General features: G+C 52.3%; 5 protein-coding genes across 5 annotated transcripts; 2 read left to right on the top strand and 3 right to left on the bottom strand.

The window, feature by feature from the left end:
* Positions 1-52: 52 nt before the first annotated feature.
* Positions 53-1,502, bottom strand: GCG54_00012705 (Meiotically up-regulated protein; the record flags this gene model as incomplete). Its single annotated transcript, XM_045412579.1, has 4 exons — positions 53-886; positions 954-1,069; positions 1,123-1,293; positions 1,376-1,502. The coding sequence occupies 4 exons, from the start codon at positions 1,500-1,502 to the stop codon at positions 53-55; spliced, it is 1,248 nt and encodes a 415-aa protein (XP_045267284.1).
* A 5,581-nt stretch (positions 1,503-7,083) lies between these two features.
* GCG54_00012704 (uncharacterized protein) lies at positions 7,084-8,568 on the top strand (the record flags this gene model as incomplete). The annotated part of the gene is made up of 1 exon (XM_045412578.1): positions 7,084-8,568. The coding sequence occupies one exon, from the start codon at positions 7,084-7,086 to the stop codon at positions 8,566-8,568; it is 1,485 nt and encodes a 494-aa protein (XP_045267283.1).
* Positions 8,569-8,624: 56 nt separating this feature from the next.
* Positions 8,625-9,335, bottom strand: GCG54_00012703 (uncharacterized protein; the record flags this gene model as incomplete). Its single annotated transcript, XM_045412577.1, has 1 exon — positions 8,625-9,335. One exon carries the CDS (start codon positions 9,333-9,335, stop codon positions 8,625-8,627), a length of 711 nt encoding a protein of 236 aa, XP_045267282.1.
* Positions 9,336-10,387: 1,052 nt separating this feature from the next.
* On the bottom strand, positions 10,388-11,719 carry GCG54_00012702 (uncharacterized protein; the record flags this gene model as incomplete). The annotated part of the gene is made up of 1 exon (XM_045412576.1): positions 10,388-11,719. The coding sequence occupies one exon, from the start codon at positions 11,717-11,719 to the stop codon at positions 10,388-10,390; it is 1,332 nt and encodes a 443-aa protein (XP_045267281.1).
* Positions 11,720-15,633: 3,914 nt separating this feature from the next.
* On the top strand, positions 15,634-16,717 carry GCG54_00012701 (FAD-linked oxidoreductase easE; the record flags this gene model as incomplete). Its single annotated transcript, XM_045412575.1, has 3 exons — positions 15,634-15,686; positions 15,735-16,055; positions 16,690-16,717. The coding sequence occupies 3 exons, from the start codon at positions 15,634-15,636 to the stop codon at positions 16,715-16,717; spliced, it is 402 nt and encodes a 133-aa protein (XP_045267280.1).
* Positions 16,718-18,361: the final 1,644 nt, after the last annotated feature.

Here is an 18,361-nt window from a genome sequence, read left to right as displayed (position 1 = left end):
CAGAGAAATGCCCGCACAGTCTAAAGACCCATTGTCAGTAGGCCTTGTAGATCTAGTACCCGACCTCTCTCTTGGCAGGAATCGGTGGTGCCGGCTTCTTCGCACGGCTCGGGGGAGGAGGGGGCGGCGCTTTCTTGGACTGCAAGTTACTCGTGCTCTTAGTGAGGCTTCCCATGCTCGTCGCAGGGCTGGCGCTGCGGTCGCCCCATTCCGGACTGCCGCTACCGCTGGCTGTCGTGTGGTCATCATCCCGGTCGGCAAACACATCGTCTCTGCCCAGAGACTTGCCTGTAGGCCTCAAATTTCCACGCAAAGAGCCCACGTTGGGCACACTCGGTACGGGAGGGTTCGCGGTCGTTCGTCTTTCGACAGCAGCGGGGCCCTGAAACGTCTGGGACCTACCGATAGACGGTCTCGCGGGCTCCGCAGCGGCTCCAATTCGGGTACTCTCGGAGCGCTGCGACCGGATGGGCATGCGCACAGGCATCGGCTCGGGTTCCTCTTCAACTGGCTGGCTGCGGGAGGAGTAGTCGTTGTAAGAGCGCGAAGTGTTGGAACGGCCGCGGCCATTGCCAAGACGGCGGTCTGTCGGCGATGAGGGTGCGTTACCGGCCCAGCCGTTGCGGAGACGGCGGAGTTCCTCGGCGCAACGCTCATGGTAGTCCAGCTCGGCGTCAAGCAGGCCGGTCAGGTCGCGGACGTTGTCGGCCTCGGCCTCCTTGATATCCTGCATGCGGCGCATCACATCTTCGCCAGCCTCCTCAAACTTGGCACGTGCGGTACGGAGTTCCTCCTCAAGGCGGAAATCCTCGCGCTTCGCTTTTTGCATTTTGCTGATACTCGCATCGTAGGCCAATCGACGCGACTCGAGCTTCTTCCGTGCGGCCTGCGGGGAGTGTGTCAGATGGGACGGGCTGAAACCACTTTGGGCAAGCAATGACGTCGGTACGTACCTGATACTCTTTCATCATGGCCAAAGATCTTTCGACGGATTCCAGCCAGTTGTTGGTGATTTCCGTTGCATAGCCTTCTTGGATGCCGGCCAGGCGCTCGTTGGTTCGGCCAAGGGCTGTCAATCCTCAGTTAGCCAGGTCGGGTTGCGGGGTGCGGAACGCAGCATACCAAGCAGACAAGCGCCAAATTCCGAATCGGACTCGAATTCCTCTCCGTGGGAAATCATCATGCGACCGACAAAGGCAATGGGGAGTCCCTTCTCCTTGTCTTCGAAGCCCTCGCCGCGGCGGGCAATCCACTTGACGTAGGTGCTGGTCGACTTTTGCAGCCTTTCCATTCCTGCAGAACGGCCCCGTTAGCATGTTTGCGTGTAAATCGAGACCACCAGTTGGATCGTGTCTGGGTGGACAAAGTTTCGTACCGTCATATCGGAGGGCCATTTCCTGCTCCAGCATCTTGAACTCGTCCGAGTGGCCGGTCTTGGACTCGGAGCCCATCTTCTCGCCGGCCCATTGGAAGGCGCGGTCGAATTTCTTGGTGAAGTTCATGGTTGCGGTATTGGTCTCGACAGTTGGTAGAGTTGGTAGAACGAGGGGGGTTCGTGGTAGGTAATTAGGAGCTGGTGGTTGGCTTTACGTGGCAATTAGGAGGGAGGTGGGTCGAGATCGGGGTCGAGATCAGGTCGATGCCAGCATTCAACGGGTGTGTCTTGATGATGGGAGACGAACGATGGTGGGATCGAGCCGGCGGGTAGTGGTGTCGCGTGGTAAGTGAGAGTGGTGTGTCTGTCTGGTGAGAGAGGAATCGAAAGAACGAAGGGCTGGCGGCGGGTTGTAGAAGAGGAAGAGAGAGATTGAGAAACCAGAGGATACAGTGGCGAATTGGCGATTATCACGCAGCAGAGACAGAGACAGAGCCAGGCAATGGTCGACAATGCATGGGCCAGGAAGGGTGACGGGATTCGTGTGCAAAGATATACGGCGTAAGTATCTGCTGGTGGTAGGTACGGGGGGTAGAAGGCGAGGGAGAGGTACCGTGGTTCTGGTGGGAAGCAAGGACAGGTAGAGGAAGGGCCGTGGAAGGGGGTGGGAGGGATGGCAGATGGTTTAAAAATGGGAAGCAAGTGCACGGCAGCAAGGCAAGGAAGGCACGACCAGGTGGTGAGGTATCCGTAGCTGCTGATGAAAAAATTGGGAACGTGAACACGGATTGCCAGGTGCACCTGCCAGAGGGGCAGCTTCTTGAGACTGAAGACGAGGGGAGGGACGAGGGGACGAGGGCAGGGACGACGACGGACGGTTGATGGATTGGGAAATTTCCGTCATTCGCGGCAGCAGCAGCAGGAGCAGGAGCAGCAGGAGGTGCTATGCAGGTGCCACCTTCTGTACCGTTGGTGGCAGGTGGTGTGTGTGCAGTTACTAACTCCCAGTCTTTACGGTCCTCACCTCTCAGATATGCAGGTGCAGAGGCAGGTGCGGCAGGTGCATCTGAAGCCGATGCAATTGCTGGTCGAGACAGGTCCAGCATTGGAGCAGGAGCAGTTTGGCAGTACAAGATACCGATGCAGACAGCAGGAACGGTACGGCGTTGTGGCAGTCTCGACCTCACACAACGCTAGCGGTCCCCAAGCATTGGGTGGGGTGTGGTGCTGTTCTGCTGCGGGAGGTGGGTTTTGGAGGCAAGCTAGGCATGGGCTAAGGCACGCGCGGTACGTACCTCACCTGGTGGGGTGGGTCGTGTGTCACTCCTGAGTGGAAGGAAAGAAGGGGGATCATGGATGCAGCAGCACCTTCCCTGGGATCACTCACACACTCTTACCTGGTACTTGCCCACGCATGAGGGAAGAAGGCAGGCAAGCAGGCACTCAGTCGGGGAGGCAAGAGCAAGCTTGAGCTTGCTGGAGGCACCGTCCAGAGAAAGAGTTTCTGTTACGGTACACGCATGCTGAGTTTCGACTTGCTTTTCACATTTACCGTATCAGGTCCGTCTTATCCATCAGAGCAGGGCAGACGGACTGCCATGAATGACATGCAGCAGAGCAGACAGAGTTAGCCGCTCACACACACACACACACACACACACACACACACACACACCACCATTGCCATGCCCAGCTTCCAGTTTTCAGTTCCATTTTCCCATCCAACGTGGTCCCAACATGTTGTTGCCCTGCTGCCCTGCTTGCATGCCCCGGCCGTTACCACCCACTGGGTGCTGGGCCGCTGGGGAGCATCGGTGGGAGAACAAAAAGAAGACTGAAGACCCCACCCTTTCGACGACTTCGAGAATGGGAAAGAGATTGGAGGCGGGGTACGGAGCATCATCACCGGTACCTGAGAAAGGGGAGCTACTCCTCGTGTCGCACGAAACTGGGTGGAGATGCAGGTATCTCTTCTTCAACGGGTACCAAACTCCGAGCACACCAAGCAAGCATCAGAGAGAGAAAAAAGGGTCCAGCCCACAGCTTGCAAGACGACCAAGGACTGGGAGCTGACCAGCCCAAGATTGTCGCCGTCTCCCCCTGCCCACGCTGCTTGCTGCACACTGCGAATGTTACCTGACAACGCCGCACTGCCAACTGGAGCTCGACATGCAGCTCAAGCAAGGCCTGGATCGTGGTGAAGCCGTCAACCGTCTGTAGCCATCCTTCGCCTGCAGCTGGTCGGTGGAATAAGGTAGTTGTTAATGGTTGGCAGCTGCAAGCCTGTGCCGCCAATCTGCACATCCTCTGCAAGAAGCCCCAGTTGGAAATGGTGCAGTGGAGAGCTTTTTAGCCGGATAACCCAAGGGCAGGCAAGGCAAGCACTTTACCTGCCTCTGATATGAAGGGAGTGCTGCCCCCCTGAAGCTTGTCTCCTTGCCGCCCGTAAGCCATCAGCATGAGCAATGTGGATGGGAGGAGACGGGAGATGCTAATCATCCAATTGCTCGTTGCGATAGGTGATGTTGATGAGAGGGGGTCTAATGGAGTGTTTGGCGTAGATGTGACTGAACATTGAACTGAACTGAGCTGAACTCGTTCGTTCCGTAAGAAATACGGTATTCGCGTCAGATACGTACCTGCTGTACCTGCTGTACCTGCTCTGCTCCCGTCATTCGTCATTCGGTGACAACGAAGCGGGAAGGAACTCCCATGATCATGAGGGAAAGCGCCCTCCATGGCTCACCCCAGCAGTCACCGACGATGGGAAGGAGGGAATGACCAGAAAAGGAGGGAATGCAGCCGCCAGAGACAAGACCGTTGAGCTGGCTAAAACAGCCAACCGCCACAAGCCGCGCTTCCTCCACCACTAACGAGCGCCTTTTTTTTCTCTCCTTTCGAGATCCTTCCCGGCATCGCCCACGCCAGCCAGACCTGTCGGGACGATTTCTCTCAATGCATCGTCTTCGCCAGCAGGGACAAGCCTTCTTACGAGATAGAGCGCGGACGACGAGAAAGACAATGTTTCCCACCTATCTACTCCAGCTTTCTCCAGTCCCCATCTTCCCGTCAGTCTCCATTCTCCCGTCGAAGGGAACAAAAGCCCAGCCCGCTTCCCGTGGTGGATTTGTTTGGCCGTCTCTCACACTTGTCGTTACAATCGTGGCCATCCGGCGGTTGATGAGCGGTCGCAGGGTCGCAGTCGCACATCCGCATTTCATCGGCGACTTTTCCGGCGCCATGTCGCGGGGACGCGGACCTGGACCTGGACTCATTCTCAACTGGCTTCCATGGCCTACCACCAACAACCACCACCACCACCACCTGTGGGACCGCGGCGTTAGGTTGGTTTGTCTGGTTGGTCTCTGCTGGCTGGTCTCAGCGATGGACAGTCAACGAAAATATGACAGCCAGTCGTGTTGTCCAGATCAATGATCAACACACCCTCTGCCGTGCCGTGCAACTGGGATCCAGGAACACGACCGATCTTATCCACCCACCACCCACACGGAGCAATGGCTGTGCTAAATCGAGACGGTTGGACGGGTCGTTGGGGACGGGGTGACCCCCTGCTGTCTGTTCACCATCCATCAATCCCAGGGACAGTCTCATTCCCATCTCTCCCTGCTGCTGCTGGCGCCGACGCTGGCAGAAGCAGAATTCAAGACCGTCTCAACCCCGTTTCCCTTGCCTTCCCTGCCTCATGGACTTTTTTCTAAGCTACCCGACCGCTATTATAGCCAGCCGCCAAGCAGCCTCAGGCGTGCGTGAGAGACAGCAACGGGCGAGACGCGCCGTCGGTAGATGTCTGCGAGCTTCAAAGCCGAGATGGAAACCCCCAGCTCCCTCGGCTTGGCTTTTGGTTAAGTTACCAGGAAGCTCTCGTATCGGAAGACCAGTGCTTTTCTAGGTACTGGGCTGCATTTCCTTCCTCGGGAGGTTGAGCTTATTATGAGCTCACACTCGCCTGGCACTGCCCATTGGGAAGACGTGACGGATGGGATGGATGGGCTCATCGACCATCGACGGTCATCAAGAGGCGCAAACCCTGGTACGTATTTCATTGTTTCCCATTGAAAATCTGCTCGCCTGCTAACTTCAAAGTAATATGATGGTAGATGAGCAGGGCAGTGTAGGTACCGAACGCCCCTCGGTAGCCCAGACCAACCGAGGCCTCGAGCTGCTGCAGGCCGTGTCCAACGCCGGCGACCCTTCACTAATACTGCACAGTCGCCTCACTGGTCAGTGCCAGTGGCAGATAACCGGCGCCAGCGATGCTGCCACCTGCCGCTGCCACGAGTCACTTCATCGGTCAAGCGGTTCCACTGATCCAAGGGACTCTGGATGATTTGGACACATCAACTGCGGCAAGTGCCTCGACGCTTGGAATACAGCAGATGCGCCGGTGACGACTGGACAAGCTGCCCTTTCCTCGGGTGTCTTGGCACTGCTCCAACTGGTCTCGGTTGTATCTCGACCTCTGTATCGACAACTGTCTCGCCTCACTTCACGACGGCACTGGCCCTACTGCGACTATTCTGGAGAAAAACAAGACACCACCGTTACCAACCGACACGCCGTTCTCAATACTTCTCAAACCATCGTTCCCAAGGACAAAACTTAGTTTTCGCCCTAGGTCACTTGACACACGCTGGACAGGTGTCGAAATCCGGGGTTGTCCTCGCCGCAATCCGCTAGCAATCCTCCCGCCTGTACCCGGGCAAGCTTCTGTTACCCAACCGCAGTGTATTCTCTCTGCGTTGCGGTGAGGGTGTGCTAACCGAACCATAAGAGTGCCAGTGGCTGAAAACAGTCTCTCACTCATCCCGCTCGCAGAGCGACACATGTCCGACAAGCGTCACGGTCCGATATCAGGTGCCTCGGTGGCAGCAGCTACTGCGAAGCGTAATAACTAATTTTCTTCGCTTGCTCTCGCCAACAACCGGTCTCTCACTTTTATGAAAAGTATCTTACAGCTGCAATTAGTGCTTTCTACCGCCACTGAAATCGACCGTTTTGTTTCCCATGCGACACTTTTCCATTGACAATTCGGAAACAACTGTATGCAACGGAGCTTAGCAGACGATCTATCTTCATGCGCCCGTTAGCGGCCCGGCCATGTCGCCTCTGGCATATACCTATCAATCACTCCTGCTACAAGCTACGAATACCCACTCGCCTTCAAGCGCACATCAGTCAGCAACCCGTAGCCTGCCTGCTCTTTCTGCTCTCATCTCACGTCAAACACCGCCGTGCAGTTTCATTCGTCGCACGGAGGCGCTGCATCGCTGAAGCTTCCCGCGACTGCGCCTCACTCATTCTCACCGAATTTGGCCCACGCTGCTGGGATCAAGCCGGCGTCTCGGCAATAATCTCACCCCATCCTCATGCTCTTTGCCTCTGCTCCCGTTTGGAAGCAGCATAAACGCCTCCCATTCGAGGCCCATGCGATGTCCTAACCGCGTATCATCGTACCTTTCATCTCACCAACTGAACCCTCTTTACGAGAAAATTGAGCCTTGACAGCCGCTCTCGACTGATGACTCGGCGCTGTCGGGCCTCCTCAACCACTTCCATGACGACATCTCAGCCCTCTAGTCGAATCACAGCCTTTCCGTCCTCCGAATGGAACTGAAAGCTTTCAGGAGAAACCCCTGACCCCCAATACCGACTTTACACCACAGCCCACGCCAATCACCATCTCCGAAATGACATCACCAGCGTTCCCATCGTCCTTTCTCGACCACTGGGTTCACACGCTCAAGTCTCACCGCGGAGAACAGCTGAACGATTTCCCAAACTACCACCTCTCCGATCCTGAGAGTCTGGTGACGGCATGCAGTCCCAAAACGCTCACCGTCGGTAACGGCGCTTCCATCTACAGAACCGCCATTCTTCCAGGCATCCTGACCGCCCAACACGAGGTCATCCTAGTTACGTGCTTCTGGGCACCATCCGACACGCTCGATGCCCTTCGCGAAACCCTTCAAACTCTAGCTGAGCGCCGACAAGAGGCAATCCGCGTGGCTGGCGAGGCCTCAGTTGCCCCATTACGCGTCCGGATCTGCTTCTCTTCGCGCAGCTTCTTCCAAAAGATCTTTCACCCATGGTCCAGGGATGGGTACGCGTACCCGAACGCCGCGTGGCCAAAGCTCGGGCTGCCCCCAGACACCATCCTCCGAGCGGCCCGCATCGACCTCTCTGTCAAGAGCCTATTCTTCTTACCCTTCAGCGTCATGCACCCAAAGTTTGTCATTGTCGACCGCAAGCGCGCCTGGATGCCAAGCTGCAATGTGAGCTGGGAGTCGTGGTTTGAGGGTTGCATCGAGTTTACCGGGCCAGCCGTCGGCCAGCTTGTGAGGTTCTACGCCAGCGTTTGGGAGCCGAACGGTGCGCGGGAACTCCCCGATATCACGAATGAGGCTGGCCAAGGAATGGAGGATGCCGGCGGGGATGCCGGCCAGGCCAGCCAACCATCGGACGAGCACACCGCGTATCGGCAGCTGAGCCTTGCGAATCTACCAGCATGTCCGGCCATCATTCTCCCTTCATCTCATCATTGGTATCCCGGTTTTCGGTACATACCTCTTTGGCGCCGCGCAACAGCGCCCGCAACCCCATTGAATGCGGCTCTGCTTTCACTATTCGTCCATGCCCGCAAGGACATCGATATTGTGACACCAAATCTAACATGCCGGACCGTCGTCGATGCCCTCTTAGATGCCATCCGACGTGGTGTCAACGTCCGCATTAGAACAAGCAAAAACATGATGTTAATCGAGCAGCTCGTCACGGCGTGTACAACCACGGAATGGACCCTGAAATCTTTCATCAAACAGTACACTCAAATCTGCGCAGAATTTTCTCGTAAGCGCACTGCAGACGCCGAGTCTCAGGTCCAACGCCCAGGCCGTCTCGACATATTCTATTACCGGCCCAATATCCAAGCGACAGCCGCACGAGACCCAGAAGAGCCCGTCGTCTCTCACCTCAAGATGACACTCGTGGACAGGGAATTCCTCCTCTTGGGCTCTGGCAACCTGGACCGGGCGAGTTGGTATACGAGTCAGGAACTGGGCGTTCTGCTTCATCTGCCAGGGTTCGAACATGACATCTGGTCTGAATCCCTAGAGTCCAGGATCGAGGTGCGATTTAGCGGGGGGGCTGAAGACGGGATTGCGATGGCGGGCTAGTCAGGCATCACGGAGTTGCCGTGTATTTACGTATGATACCCTTTACTCTTTACAAACTACGCCCGCCCTTGATCGGCGCGAGCAGTCCAAATAATGCCCTTGAGAAGCTGGTGCATGAACCACTCGTCGTTGTAAGCCTCGTCAAAGTGGCCGAGGGCGGTGTAAAATGACCGACCGCCTTCGAATTCCTGACACCATGCAAGCGGGTGATCCTCCCCCATGGCGCCGCCGGAGAAACTCGACGGGTCGCCCCGGGCCAGAATGTGGAGGTTCTCGTTGCGCCTGGGGTGCGACGTGAAATTGTACCACTCGTCCATCCAGCCCTTCCTCTCACAGCCGCAGTCTCTCATAATGAAATGCCCCTCGTCCTCCACGATGACGGTCCCCTCCTCAGGCGGCGGGTGGAAATCGAAATGCGCGCCGACGAGCTTGCCGTACCATTCATCTCCCTTCAGCCCCGACGCAGCGGCGTGCACGCCCACGAACCCGCCGCCCGCGCGGATGTAGCCCTTCAGTGCATCCACCTGCGCGCTGTTGAGGACGTCGGTGCCGGTGTTGTGGAGAAACACGACGGTCTTGTAGCGGGCGAGGGAGGTGGGGGTAAGGGCGACCTCGGCGTCTTCCGTGGCGTCGGCGGTGAAGACACCGGTGCGGGCGCCGAGATCGCGGAGGGCGGATACGGCTGTGGGGATGCAGTCGTGGCGGTACCCGGTTGTTTTGCTGAAGAGCAGGACCCGGAAGGGTTGCGGGGCTGTTGGTGTCGTCATGGTGCTGGTTGTGCGTGATGGTGGGGATGAGAATTTACTCTTGGGATGAATCGTCTACCTGTTTGTGAACGTGTTTATCTACTTGTGAAGCTGGCGGGTGTGATCTTGGTGGATTGGTAATGCGCTTGCCTCATGGAGGGTGAGGCGCCGGAGGATTCATGGAGATAGGCCCGGGAGATGCTCCGGAGAGCCAAGCGAGCTCGGTCAGTCGTGACCGGCAGGCGGGGAACATGAGAAGGATCCAATGTTCGGCCGTCGGTCGGATACTTTTGTGCTCGGGGGAGAGATGGTTCGCTTGAACTCTCGACAAAAGTACAGAGAAGCGCCAGCCAGCGTCTGGACTCAGTCTCGACACCCATCGTCCTTGAACTGCGGACATGCGGCGCATGCGACATTTGAGTCGGAACAGCTAACAAAACGTTCACAAATCCAGCAAAAAGATTTTGCCATGACCGTGGCAGGGCTCGAACCTGCGACCTTCTCGGGATCAAGTGCACATCTTGTGAACGAGAAATCATGAACCACTAGAACACACAGCCGGTGAAAGCCCGGTCGATTTTGGCTACTAAGTAGGCTTGGCCGGGTAGACGGCGTTGCCCTCGCTCCACTCCCGCGATCGTCGGCACCGGGCTCATAGCCTGTCTATATGAGACCACCGCATTAAGATGGGCTTGTTGCATCTGAGATCGAAAAGTTGGTTGGGGAGCAGCGACGAGGCCTTGCAGCATGATTGATGCCACGGCTGTCGACTGGTCAGAACGAATGTTAATTCCTTTCAAAATTTAAGTGGTTATCAAGGGAGCCGTAACTGAATCAACATGAAATATTGATTATACTCAAACCTGTCGGCCAACGATGAAGGCATCTCGCAGAACTCGTTAGATTGTTTTACACCGGAACCATGATTGACCGGGCATCACCAGTTCGATATCCAGGAAGACGGGTATCTCATACACTCATTACATTATCGTTTGCCCTTTCCATCCAGGACTTATAGCAGTACTGTATATCATCTTCTGCGATGTTCAATTCTCCCCATCATTGCAGGCCCCTCAAGCACAGGTGGCTGGCTCGCCAACGCCAATCTCAGACGCCGCGAGAAGGTACTCCATGAAGCCCGCATTCGTCTCCAGCATGTTGTCGTGATACTGCTGAACCGTCGGGTAGAACGGGCAGTCAACCTCCTCGTTTCCGAACCCAAATTCAACCGTGAACCCATGAATCTTGCTCAGGCTGGGATCCGAGAAGTGTCGCGAGAAAGCATAGTCGTCGCTAGCACCAGACGTAGGGTACAGGTACGCGCTCTGCTGTACCTCATGGTGCCTCCCCACAGCCGCATCCATTGCGTTGCCCATCCTCATCGCAGCAAACACCTTGTCAGACCAGTCCTTCGTCGGCACATACTCGCCGTAGAACCCGCCGTCAGAGGGCGTATCCGGCATCAAGCCCCTCACGGCGTCGAAGCTCTCGTTCATGAAGTTCATGTACGGCTTCCGCAGCTGGTTCTCGTCGCTGCCCCAGTTGTACAACACCGTGCCGGTGTACGAGTGGATGTCCATGAACCACTGCACCTGCTTGTGCTCGTCCATCACCCACTTGATGCTCTGCGTCTCGGGCTCGGAAAACGGCGCCGCGCCGTGGTACGTCTCGTCCGCAGGATTCTCCGACGCGACATTCGGTCCGACGGTGGGTGCGAAGTCCTCGAGGAAGTCGAACAGGAAATCGAAGTTGCGGTTGAGGTCGATGCCCACCGCTTCCGGGTCTCCTCCTGATGCCGCCGGGTTGCGGTTCTTGCGCCAGCAGCTGCCGGTGGCCTGGTCGTACGCCACACCGTCGGGGTTACTCAGCGGCGTGAAGACGATGCCCGTCGCGAGCGCACGCTGAACGTCGCAGTTGGAGTACGTCCGGCCTCCGTACGTCAGCCCCTCGCCGTGCTTGTTGGCGTACAACAGGTCGGAGATGAAGTAGATGATGTTGTCCGAAGCACCGCGCTCGCGGGCGTGGATCGCAGCGTTGAAGTACACGCGGTACGCATCGGTGCAGTTGCCCGCGCCGCCGACCTTTGCGCCGAAGATGGTGGCGTTCTGGTACGTCTTGAAAGGCGCCTCGAAGTACTCGATGTCGTACTCGTTGACCAGTCCGCGGACGGCGCTCTTGATCTCGTTGACGTTCAGGAGAGTTGCGAGGTCGGTGCCGGCGGGCTGCGTGCCAAGTCCGCGGGGGACCTTGTTGCCGCCGTCGAAGCGGTCGCCAGTTCCGATGGCTACGCCGGTGTTGTTGTTGATCTGGCGGCGGGTGATCTTGCGGCCGGCTGCCTCGTGGGGGAGGAGGCAGGCCTCGCCGAGAAGGGCGAGGGAGAAGAGGGCGCCGACAGAAGTCTTCATTGTGAAGGACCGACGATCGAGTGAATGATTCTGGGGAGGCTTGGCTGGGGCCTGGGGAGCAAAGGCGTCGCATACTCGACGAAAACTGGTGATGCGCGTTATATAGCATGTCTGCCAAGCCTTCTCATTTGCCCTGCTCCGCCCGGATCATACCCTGGGCTTGCGCAGCTGCATGATGATGTTGATCGCCAGGCTCGTTGGCCAGGCCTGTCCTTGCCTGCCTCGCGGCTTGCAACGTCCCCAACGTTGGTGAGCATGGACTCGAGGACCATCGGCTGCGGTGTTCGGGGACAATTGAGTAGTTAAGAACTCAGTCGGCAACAGCCCAGCGCTGCTTGTCGTCAGCAATTGATTCAATATCCTTCATGTTGATGGTTCAAGATGGAACAAACCGACGCAATCATCGACAAGCGTCACCTAACGTGTACTCGACGAGGCAGCTGGCGAGACATGCAGCTGCTGACGCACTTTTCTTCCCAGGAACCACTTATCAGGAACTTTTGCGGTATGACAAGTTTGCCCGACCACAGACAATCATTTATCGCTGTTTTTTTTTCACCAATGGGCTGATGAATCCCGCGATGCCAAGGCCATCTTGCAAGGACAGACACGCGAGGCGAGCAGGGAGCTCTGGGCCACACGCGTCGTTCCCCTCACCGAGTTGCGCCAGTGTCACCTTGGGCCAGACGCCAGGGACCCCGCGGGAGCTCCGTTCGATGCGGGGGAGTTTGCCCCGATTCGGCAGGTCGATGCTACCCCGAAATTAGCGGCCCAGTGCGCCGCCCCCATGGTTCTGTTGGTCGGTGCCGAAGACGTTTCCCTCCTGTTGCTTTCCCTGTTGCTTGCTGTTGGTGTTTGTGAACTGAATTGCGTAAGACTTGAGATATTTCGAGGCAGCGTGGACCGAGACTTCTTGCCTTTCAATCCCTAGAAATAACCTTGGCTTGATTGATACGCATGAGTAATACCGACAAAGTGGTCTGGACCGACAGCTAGGAAAGAAACACGGGCTTCATCTCAGCCATTCAAAAGTTCCTCAACGAGAGTCCCAGCATTTTCCTGTTCATCCCGTGTAACCCCGTTTAAGCTTAGATTGGCTTGGCAGTGGTGATAAGACTAGCCTGGTTTTCCTTGCTTGATGTTTCCACGTGCAGCGATCTTCATCCGTTGGTGGCATCTCTCTCTCTGGCCCTCTTCATCGACGCGCTGTACTTGGCACATTGATCACACTCAAGGTCGTTGTAACCAGACTGTAGGGCCAACATGACAACCTCAACGCATGCGTTGAAAATCATTCGGTAGGAAACCCATCGGATCAATGATTCTCGCCTGAGCAGAATGTGTAGCCTAACCGAGCAACTTAACCCGTCAGAAATAAAGAGGCTCTTGCACCTAATTAGAGCACAAGACCCACTGACAAATTTAATGCATTAGTTTTCTAGCGCTTTTGAGCAGAATGAGCATGCTCTTAAGTCAGCTAGGTTGATCAAGACTTTTGCTATCCGGGGAGTGCCCCCTATAAGTTCCATTGAAGTATACTTAATGCTTCAATCTGACGATAGACGACGATAATAGCGACGAGGACGATAGTAATAACCACAACGCCTTAGTATGGTAAAATAAGGGGGCCTTAGTGCGTTGGACACTGCCCGGCTAGCAAAACTCTTCGTCAAACCACTCTTGTCCTTAGACAGTCATCTTTGAAACTCGAGCCTTAATAACATAGGGTCTAATTGATATTTCTCATATTGATCGCGTCTGCTGTCACTGACAGGTAACCATTTGCCCCGCAATTCAAGAACTCAGGAGCAATCCGAATCAGACCAGAAGAGTCTACGTTATGCACTGACAGCATGGTAAGGGGCTGACTGCGCGGGGAAATCAAATGAAGTCCTGGGCTAGTAAATTTACAGCCGCAGGCGAGACTAGTTTCCCTTCCTACCTCTCTGGGGCTTGAGCATAACTGACCCCTTGTGACACTTCGGAAAAGGGAAGTGGCAACGCAGAACACTGCCATCACATAACTGAGCGACCATCATCACCTCTCTAAGCACCAGACCTCGACATGATCAACATGACACACAGCCTTTCCATCCAGCCCATTAGAGCTTGATGAGAATTGCAGCTGGTTAAAGGAGTTTAGGCCTTTGGAAGATTTGGGGGACAGAACTATGCATGTATTGAGCAGCGTTCGTTGTCTCAGGTACTTGGATTCCGATCAGCTGAGTTTTATGTTCTTAATAGGAACGCTAATTGCCATCGTCCTATTTTATTCTCTCGCACCAAATTAACCTTGACAGCAGTAATCGTGACTTCCCTTACGCGGAACACCAACAATCACAGCTTCCCTCAGGAGTTGCCATTGAAAGAGAATTAGCCATTAGGCACTGCATATTGTCAGCGAAGCAAACAAGAACGACTGTCCATAACTCACTTTTTCCTCGCAAAGATTGTCGCACGTCAAATGATCAGCCTTTGAACAGTTTGTTTCCCACTGTGAAGTATCAGTTACCAGTCTACTGCAGCGTTTGTAGTTCCTTACATCATTGGGGTAGGACTTGTTACAATGAATATCTCTGACGCCGGCAAATGCTACTGAGATGTGTATCGTAACGGCAATCCAAGTAAAACGGTTGAATCTCATGATGCAAATAGTGACGAAACTGGGAACGATTGGTTATAAGTCCTGCGAAAGACAACGGAACATATGCCTTCGTGGCTGCTACCCGTGGCCTTAAATAACAAAGTGGATGCGCAGACCGTTTGGTTAGGTCGCTTTTGATATGACTCGCATGAGATCATTTTTCGCTATTGAAGTTTCCTTCTGGGCAGAAGTAAATTAAACGGCAGGTGTAGTCTGTGTATTCGTGGTGGGCGCAGCACACTGATTGACCCGTCGTCGGGTTTCAGGTTGGGTCTGACACGCTGACGTGGGAAGTCCCACGGGGCCGGTTTGGCTTAGCGATCGGGATCGGACAATTCGGACAGTTCAATATTGCGAAAGATGTCCGTGGTCTCGGCGAGATTATGACAACAGACTGGGGAGTAGCCAAGAGCAACTCAGCTGAGATGGCATGCGTCAAATCTTTTTATATATATTTTTTGTTTTCAATTCATTACATTCACCATTCCTCCGGTTATCACTGAGCGCGTCTTGAAATGAAAAACCGGCATGCAGGCAGCTCAGGCAGACCCTCTATACACGACATACATCACCATTTTGTGTAGGCAACTCATTCAACTGGCCCGTCACGTACCGGTCCTCGCTACCCGTCCCTATTTGGGTGTGAAATAACCCAGATAGATCGTACCTCTGCTTGACCTGATTTACAGTCGTTTGTAGTCGCTGCCATAGAATGACTGCTGCTCTAAAACATCACCCTCGCTGGCGTAAGCGCCCGAATCTGGGCTGAATCTCGCCAAGGTTGCCTCCAAACTGCTGTTAGGCTCTTACTCAGCTCGGCTGTACGTGAAAGCGAAGTATCTGCATCCCAAGTAACCCAAGACATCGCGAACCCGGCAGTATCCCGCCAGGCAGGATTCACCGCGTTGTCAGGGCAAGGGCCGGAACCAGCGGTGACGCCGAAACCGATTAAAGTTCCCGCTTGGTCTGAAAAGATCCTTTAAAGCCTCATTCTAATATTTCTTGTTAAATCCACGGGATTGCTGATATTCTCCTGAGGAAAGAGGCGTGATGCCATCTTATTTCCGTGAGACTCAACAGGTTCAACCAGAAAGCCGGCTGCCCATGCCGAGAGAAACGTCGAGTACTCGGACCATTCCGGTTCAACATTGATACCGAGAGCCCTTCACTTTGCAAATGGCAGCGCTGTGAGCTAGACTGCTTCTGCCGCTGTCATATTCGGAGCGAACCAGGGCGACATGACGAATGAGGCTTAGGCCCTGCAGGCCAGATGAACCACTACCGGTACTTTTCACGGGCGTTGAAAGTGGCTATCATCTACCAGTAAGCTCGCACAGCCTCCCATAATGCTTCATAGGTGACCGACCGTAGAGCCGTTGATACCGAAGCTGGAACGACAACGGAGATGACGGGCAGGCTGGGGTGGGCTTTGATGAAGTACGAAGTCACGACGCCAAAGGTGCCTCCGCCACCTCCCCGGAGAGCCCAAAACAGGCCTGTTCTTCTTCTCACTCGCTATGATGGATCTACCATCGGGCATCACGACGTCAATGGCAAGGACGTGGCCAGCAGCAAGACCGTACAATGGGTTAATAGGGTGCCCGCCACCAGCAATTTAGCCTCCTCCGAAGCCGACAGTCTTGCTCTCTCCTCCAATCACAACGACACCATGCGCATCTGCAGCTTCGTAAAGTTCGTAAATAAGAATTCCATCCCCAACCTTCATCGCAGATCCTGTGTGCGTTGGGGTGTTGTAATCTTTGCAGAACTCAAGTCCTTTCAGCTTGTTCGTCCAGATTGATAGACCACCGGAACCAAGAAATCAGCCGCTGAGGTCGTGGCCGGTAGTTGTGACCACAAGGCGCAAGATATGAGTGCCGGTGAAGTTAGCCGCAAGCTGCATCTGGGCTACCTTAGTCGCTTCAAAAATGTACTCCAGGAATCCTCCCAAAGTGCAGTTAGTGGAATAGTTCTTAGAAAGAAGGCACGCAAGCCCTTAATAGAAGGAAGTCATTGCCGAGCTTGGGTTAGAAATACTGGACACGAGTCTTAGCTCAGATGATGCGCGTGGTAGGCCCATATCCCTAAAGTTGACTCATTGCAACATCGAATTGTTCTATCTAATAGTGCTGATGATTTCGCATGCAGTAGCATCCTGATTACCGAAACCATCCACGTGTGCGGATGCGAGAGAAATCATCTTGATTAACACGTCGCCCAGAAGCAAATTGAAAGCTTTCCAGGAACTTTCATTGGGCCTCTCCGGGATACATCTTGTAGCGCTCAGTACCACGCTTTTGAGATGAACTTTGACATTTTTTTCCAGTGGTATTGCCGCCGAAATGAAAATATGAGATTTCAGTAAGAACTAGCCTTATGAGATTTACAAGAGCTTGATCCGTCAGTTGAAGAGACTCTTCTGGGAGAAAATCTCCGGGGACGTAGCTGACGGCGGGGGCAACGTTTTCCTTCGTTGCGTTTGAAGTGCGTGAGATAATATTCAACCTAGGGTGTGATCTTCTCCCTAGTACTAGCACTAGTACTAGAGATTTAATAGCAAAAGTGACCTCTAATAATACCCTACGTCCCTTATGTAATTTTAGATTTATAATAGAAATACCTATTTTACTACTAAGTTAGTATTTTAATTAAATTTAATAAAGGATATACTTACTACCTTTATAGCTAAGGTCTCTAGCTAGCTAGCTAGTATACCTTATTAATTTATATAAACTTTACTTATATTATAGCCTCCTATATATTATAATAAAAACGCTAAATTTATACCTTCTTATAATAACTTTAAGTACTTCTATATATAACTAATAAACTAATAAAGGCTTAGATATCTAAGAAGGTATTATTATTATTATACCTATTATAGAAGAGAGTTTTAACTCTAATAATAATAAAGTTAAATAGATTAAACTACTACCTATTAAGCTAGTAAATCTAAGATTAAGAAAGTAAAAGAGAATATCTTAGTTAAATAATAATACCTCTCTATTTATAATTAAAGCTAATAAGGCTAAAAATAAAGACTTATAGATATACTAATTAGCTTATTAAATAGTAGTATTTATATAAGATCTTCTATATACTTTTTAAGAGAAGAAGCTGAATATTAATAAGCTATAAGCTTTAAAACTAATATAAGTAGAGATTATAAAAAGCTTTAATAATATAAAGGTTTTTAACTATACTATAATACTAAACTATATATATAATAAGTTCTATATTAAGAAGAAGAAGTTCTCTCTATAAGTATAAGTAGTACTAAAATCTAATAATACCTTTAATAAGATTACTAGTATAATATATACTAATAAAGATAAAAAAATAGTATTCTTAGTTAATGACTTAAAAGTATTATAAATTTAGAATAGAGGGTTAAGTTAGCTTTAGCCCTATTTAGAGATATAGAATAGAGGCTTAGGTATTAGTAATAATATATATATTATAGAAGACCTTATATAAGTAAGGGACTTTAATATAGAGGATAATATTAAGAGTAATAAGAGTAGTTATAAAGAGGAAGTTAATAACTTTATTAAGGAGGAGGATAATATTATTAATAATACTCCTAATCTACTTACTTTATTAACCTTATAAAGTAATTACTTTATATTAAGTATACTATTATATATACCTTCACTTTAATATTTAGTATTATAAATACTATATAAAGGTATTTAGGGGCTATAGGCTATAGTTAGGTTAAACTAATAGAAGAAGCACCTAAAAGGTAGGTATAGTATTACTACACTACTTTTACTTACTTTTTCTAAAATCTTCTTTTCTAACTCTTTAGTAAGTACTTACTAAATCCTTACTATAGAGGGTTCTATACTCTATTTCTATAGGGTTCTCTATCCTTTTAACTTAATTTAGCTAAACTATCCTTAAGTCTTTTTAGTCTAAGTAACTAGACCTTTATAATTATCCCCCTTCTAATTATAGTAATCCCTACTATAAAATAGGATTAGTAGTAGGTAAGA

The sequence above is a fragment of the Colletotrichum gloeosporioides genome (assembly GCF_011800055.1).
Source record: "Colletotrichum gloeosporioides strain Lc1 chromosome Unknown consensus_24, whole genome shotgun sequence".
Classification (NCBI taxonomy): Eukaryota; Fungi; Ascomycota; class Sordariomycetes; order Glomerellales; family Glomerellaceae; genus Colletotrichum; species Colletotrichum gloeosporioides.
This window is presented reverse-complemented; position numbering and strand designations above follow the sequence as displayed.